The sequence below is a fragment of the Condylostylus longicornis genome, unplaced genomic scaffold, assembly GCF_029603195.1.
Source record: "Condylostylus longicornis isolate FDR11 unplaced genomic scaffold, ASM2960319v2 ptg000179l, whole genome shotgun sequence".
Classification (NCBI taxonomy): Eukaryota; Metazoa; Arthropoda; class Insecta; order Diptera; family Dolichopodidae; genus Condylostylus; species Condylostylus longicornis.
In genome coordinates, this window is record NW_026578147.1 from 681,803 (window position 1) to 687,883 (window position 6,081).

The following is a 6,081-nucleotide window of genomic DNA, read 5'->3' on the forward strand; positions in this document are numbered from 1 at the left end:
TAAACAACAACAAAAATATTTTTCTATTAGAAAAAACAACAACAAAAATATTTTTTTATAAAAATTTTATGAAAATTTTATTTTATGAAAATTTGTCAGATTTTTTAAAAAATCATGTAAAGTGGAAGAAATTTTTCAATCTTTTAAAATCATTTAAGTGATTAGATGTTTTTTTTTAAATTTCTAATTAAAGATTTTGTTGTTGAGATGGCCGAGAGAAGAAATATTAATAATATTAATAATAATAATAATAATAAAAGAAATATTAATGCTACATACTATGAAAATAATCGTGAAGGAATCAGAGAGCAGAATCGGGTCCGCTATTTACAAAATCGTGATATTATTAGAGAGCAACGGCAAGCACATTATTCACAAAATCGTGATAATATAAGGGAACAGCAGCAAACACATTATTCACAAGATCATGAAAATATAAGGGAACAGCAGCAAGCACATTATTCACACAATCGTGGATGCATTATACAACATGCACAACAACGCCGTCGTGTTGCTTTCAGATCTCATTTTAAATCTGGCATTATTGGATCAGAGAATTTTATTAATCCGGACACTCATAATCTTGGATCTTTAAATAATGAATGCGTTTATTGCAAAGCTGTTCATTTCAAAAACGAGCGCAAAGGTATGTGTTGCCATAATAATAAATTATCACATATTTCGGCTCAATATATATGTTTTCCTAATTCATTGAAAAATTTATTTATCGGAAATGATGAATTGCCTAAAAATTTTAGGGAGTTTATTAGACAGTATAATAATGCAAATGCATTTGCATCGATGGGAGCCAAAATTGAACAAATTTCTGGCAATGGTCCTTATTGCTATAAGATATCAGGTGAGGTTTATCATAGAACTTCAGAAAATATTGAAATTGACACATCATTACAACCAAATTGTGTTAGAGAAATGTCTCAGCCACCATCTTATTCTGAATTGTATGTTTATGATACAGATATTTCTCTTGAAGCACGAATGTTAAATTCTGCTAACGCCCAATGCCGTCCTGAAAATATGATTATCATGAACACAGCAATAAATGAAGTCTCTCCTTATGCCAGTTTATGATAAAGAATTATCTGAGAGAAGAGCAGTTAATTTACTTATGAACAAAATATCATTAATTTTTATTCGAAATACCTATGATGATCAAAGAACATACAATGCTCCTCGAAATTCAGATGATGTTGGTGATGGAAATATACCTGCTGAACTTGATTTTTCAGTTCAAGCAAATAATTCCAATACATTATATTATCAAAATCCAGATAATATAGTTGTTGATAATATTACTGATATTTTATGGAATAATCTTAATAGTGATCAACTTTTAGCTGCAGATGATATAATGAAATGCGTCCAAAATTCAAATGTTCAAAAATGTTTTTATATTGATGGTCCAAGCGGCAAAACATTTATATCGCGCATTGATTGAAAAATTTAATCTAATTCATAAGAAAACATTAATTGTAGCATGGACAGGAATAGCAGCGATTTTTTTGCCTGGAGGAATGACGTGTCATTCAGCATTTAGTTTACCTTTAGATTTATCAACAGTTAAATTTCCTCGACTTTCTCAATCTAAAAGAGAAATTTTAAAATCTTTAGATTTGCTTATCTGGGATAAGGCACCTATGGCACCTGGTACGGCGCTTGAAATTGTTGATTTGGTTTTCCAAGATTTGATGGATAACAAACTTCCTTTTGAAGGAAAAGTTATTATTTTAGGTGGCGATTTTCGTCAAGTTTTACCCGTTGTACGAAAAGGTTCTCGGGGCACAGTTATCAAAAGTACAATTAAAAAGGCTATTTTATGGCAATACTTTCAAACCTTTAAACTAGAGCGGAATATGCGAGCTATTACTGATCCGGACTTTAGTCAATGGCTTTTAAACGTAGGTAAAGGTGTTATTACTGCTAAACAAACCATCATCTGCTAAAACAAACTTTTCTATTAAAGTACCAAATTCGTTTTTGTCAAATAATATAGTAACAGATATTTTTGGAACAAGTTTTACATGTACTGATGTACAAAATATTTCTCAACGTGCAATTCTTTGCCCTAAAAACGAACATGTACGGTTAATCAATGAAAATGTTTTGGCTCTTTTACAAAATTCTGAAAAAATAACTTTCAATGCGATTGGTTCCGTGAAAAATAATGATGGCTAATTTACAAGTAAATATTCCAGTAGAATATTTGAATAGCTTAAATCCTCTTATGGATTGCCCCCATTTAAATTAAATATTAAATTAGGTTGCACTGTAATGTTATTGAGAAATTTATCTGTAAAAAATGGATTGTGTAATGGAACACGGTTGATTGTTCTAGGAATTCGTCAAAATGTCATACAATTTAAAATCATTAATGGATCGTTTGCTTTATCGGTTCATTTTATTCCACGAATATTTTTCGATACAGCAAACGACCCCGCTCTCCCGTTTAATTTTGTTAGACATCAGTTTCCATATAAATACATATGTAAATACACAACATAAATATGTATATGAATCATAGACATCTTTATTCTCAAGACTCCGTAATGCCATAAATTTCCTATGTTACAATGTACAAGAAGTCATAATATTTTTGCGTATGTGTATGTTATGTATCCAAAGGACTCTTCATTTCATTAGTGCACATATAAATTTCGCACGGGAAGACTGCTTCGATGAACGACAAAATAATTTTATTTGCTATTTAAAGTTTAATTGTATTTTAAATTTAGTGAATAATTATATTGATTTTTGATATTATTAAAAAAAATGAAGATTAATAATTTATATTAAGTTATTAATCTTCATTTTTTTATATTTTTGTCTTTTGTTCGTAGTATTTAATATAAAACAACGGTAATTTTCACAAAATGGTACTGAAGTTTATTTAAAAAGAAAAAATGACTAAATAAATTAGTAAGATTCGGTGTACTTTTTAAAGTTTCTGTTGTAGTCATATTTAAATAAAATATAATAATATATTTGATTACATTCATATAAATACGAGTATAATAAATAAAGTAGGTGTTGCGTTATATAAATGCCTTGAGGGATGACTATTGCCCTGAGACTAGACTATAAATGCCCCGAGGGTAGACTATTGCTTCTGCATCGAGCGATGTCATAGTCTACGAGAAAAGGAGAACGTAAGGAGAAGCTAATCAGGGATAAATGTATACAAACCTTAGGATAAAGGAATTCGACAACACCGAAGTATTTTTAATTTGTAAAAACTTTTAATTTTATTTTGTTGCCTATTGCAAATATAATTTATTCAATTACAAACTAATGTTACGATTTTAACAATTTAAATAAGCATGTAATTTAATCCTTAATAAAAAAAAATGTGAATTTAATTGAATACATAGGAACATTTATGTCATAGAATTAATTGCTTTTCTCATCAAATATTCCTAGTTTTACGAAAAATGGATTAAAAGTTTATTTTTTTATGTAAATATGTCATATAGTTTTTTCAAAAACAATTTTGTTTTTTGTTTTTGGTTTTAACTGAAAAATATTTTGTTACCTGTAATTTATTATAATGCAATTTGATACCTGTAATTACTAACTAGTTTGTAAGAACAAAAAATTTGGTTTTGTTCTATTAATTTTTTATATTTAATCGTTTTTTATTTTTCAAACATCCTAAATCATCAAGAACTTTTCTAATTTATTCGAAAATACCTAATATAAGAATATATTTCTTAACAAAAAGTATGATGATCAGCTTTGAATACACCGTATGTATGTATTAGTAAATTTACGGAGTCTTGAGAATAAAGATGTCTGTGAGTAATGTCTTTATATCTAACAAGTCCCAATGAAGAAATATTAAAATAAATTCACACTTATTATAAAGCAGGTAAAATTCTAAAAATATATTTGAAAAATCAAGAAAATATATTAATGTTTTCATTCATAATTATTTTAAAATTCTTGAAACAGCGGAAAAACAACAAGCACAACCTTCGCCTTCAACATTTTATATGTTGCTGAAAGCATTTCATTAATTTTAAGTGAACAGCTTTTTTTTCTCATAGGGTAAGTTAACTCAAGATATGAGAAGTAACTGAGGTCAACTGAGTATGAAAGATAATTCTTAAATATTGATATAAATACATAGTAAAGAAAAAATTTGAAGAGGGAATTAGAAAATAATATCTAAAATACAATCAAATATTATTTGTTAAATACAAATTTTATATACACTTCTAAATTTTACCTCTATTTGTGAAGAAATTTTTAAAACTTAATATATTACCTAAGTAAAAAAATATTTAAAAGGTTTTGGAAAAGACAATAATATATTTTTATGACCGGATTCGAATATCTTTTTTATTTTTGAAATAAATATTATCTTAGCAAATGACTCAAAAACTCCGATTGTAAAATGACAGGTAGTAGGTACTGATGTAAATTTTTGTCCGTTTGCGTTTGCTATTAAGACTCATACACAGGCAGGGCCATTTTATAAATAGATTGCTCTTGTTTACCTGCTAATAAAATATGAAAGAAGGCCGCAACAAAATTTTTGAAGCAATCAATATAACATGTTTAAAATAGTTTTAAAATAATTTTTTAACGAATTACATATTTATTTTCAATAACTTAAAAACTAACTGAAATTATTTGAAACAATTTTATAAGTGACGTATAAATAACCGAAATGAGATAATTCAAATTGTTGAAATGTGTCAACCTATATTACTTTTATTAACATTTTTATTAGCCGACACTACTCAACTTACCGTATTGGGAAATACAAAATGTGCATGAAAACCTTACTTAAATATGAATTTGAAATTTTTTTCATTTTTTCTTTCCTCCTACCTTACTTTCTTTTTCGTGCAATAGAATTTAAATGGGAAGCTTTTTAAAAAATGTGTATAATATCCTGAGATGTTTTAAAATATTAAACTCTTTTTTACGCAAAAGAAAAAAATAATAAGACATATGACACGATCAGTAGCATTTAAAGAAAAAAACAGGAACGAAGCCAAAAATTCGTAATATTTCGTAAAAAAAATTGAGTATTAGGACTTGTTAGATATAAAGACATTACTGTGATAAAACACCAAAAGCCAAACAAGCAGAAGAAAAAAAAAATTGTTCAAAAATGAGAAAAAGTTAAAGAAAGAGAGTAAGAATAAGAAGATTAAAATGATTAAAAAAAACAAAAGACTAAAAATTTACTTATTTGCCAATGTTTGGTATCCCAGAATTGATTTTTTAAGTAGAAACTTATCAAGTGGGTACATTTGTATTTTTAAAGTTTTTGCTCTAACCTAGTAATATCGGCATGCTGCTTTGTTATATTGTATTTCTGTTGTCTGTATTATAATTTATCTTTCGTGAATATTGTAATTTTTTATTAATTATTAGAAAATATTTTTGTTAAGAAATATGCATTTGAATACAATTGAAAAATTCTTGAAATCGAAGTGTAAGTTGTTGTCATTTACAAGAATAAAGATTTAAAAAAAAATCAATCAACTTTGTTTAATTCATAAAAAGTTAAATTCATAAAATGTTATATAATCGTTATTTCAATTAGTCATTTATATCTTTAAGGCAATTTAAGATATTCTTTTGTTTCATACATAAGACATTTTTTTGTTTTTTTTTTTCTTTTTAAATTCAATTTTTTATTAAAAAAATTTATTTTGTAATTCAGTACCCTTCCATTTGGAAGAAAAGAAGCGTTGCCTCCGCTAAAAATTGCATTATTTTTTAAATTCATTTTTCAAATGAAATTTACCAACCGATTTTTTTGAAATTTAAATTTTAAACTTAAAAAAATATATAGAATTAGTAGAGCTAAAAATTTTCTTTACATAAATAAATTCCGACACCCCTTCCATCTAAACTCAATATAAATTTGGAATTTATTTTTGATTTTCTCTTTGAGCTTGGTGGCCTGATAGACACATATATATGGCGTTAGTTTTGCACTTGTGTGTATGGGATAGGTTTCTACAAATAAAGAAACTATAGCATTTCTTTAGTCCACATATAAATTTCGTAAGGAAAGGCTATATCGCAGAGTGGTAAATTATATTA

The 6,081-nt window shown here is 26.7% G+C and overlaps 1 protein-coding gene across 1 annotated transcript; it reads left to right on the plus strand.

Annotated features, from left to right (window-relative positions):
* Positions 1-1,126: 1,126 nt before the first annotated feature.
* LOC129616321 (uncharacterized) lies at positions 1,127-2,193 on the plus strand. The gene is made up of 3 exons (XM_055531931.1): positions 1,127-1,427; positions 1,495-1,926; positions 1,982-2,193. The coding sequence occupies exons 1-3, from the start codon at positions 1,127-1,129 to the stop codon at positions 2,191-2,193; spliced, it is 945 nt and encodes a 314-aa protein (XP_055387906.1).
* Positions 2,194-6,081: the final 3,888 nt, after the last annotated feature.

Excerpts from the sequence above, each read along its gene's own strand:
- LOC129616321 (XM_055531931.1), top strand. The coding sequence starts at position 1,127 with ATGAACAAAATATCATTAATTTTTATTCGAAATACCTATGATGATCAA. Across the intron at positions 1,428-1,494 it reads TTATATTGATGGTCCAAGCG|CATGGACAGGAATAGCAGCG; the intron begins GCAAAACATTTA and ends CATTAATTGTAG. Across the intron at positions 1,927-1,981 it reads GCTTTTAAACGTAGGTAAAG|TACCAAATTCGTTTTTGTCA; the intron begins GTGTTATTACTG and ends TTTCTATTAAAG.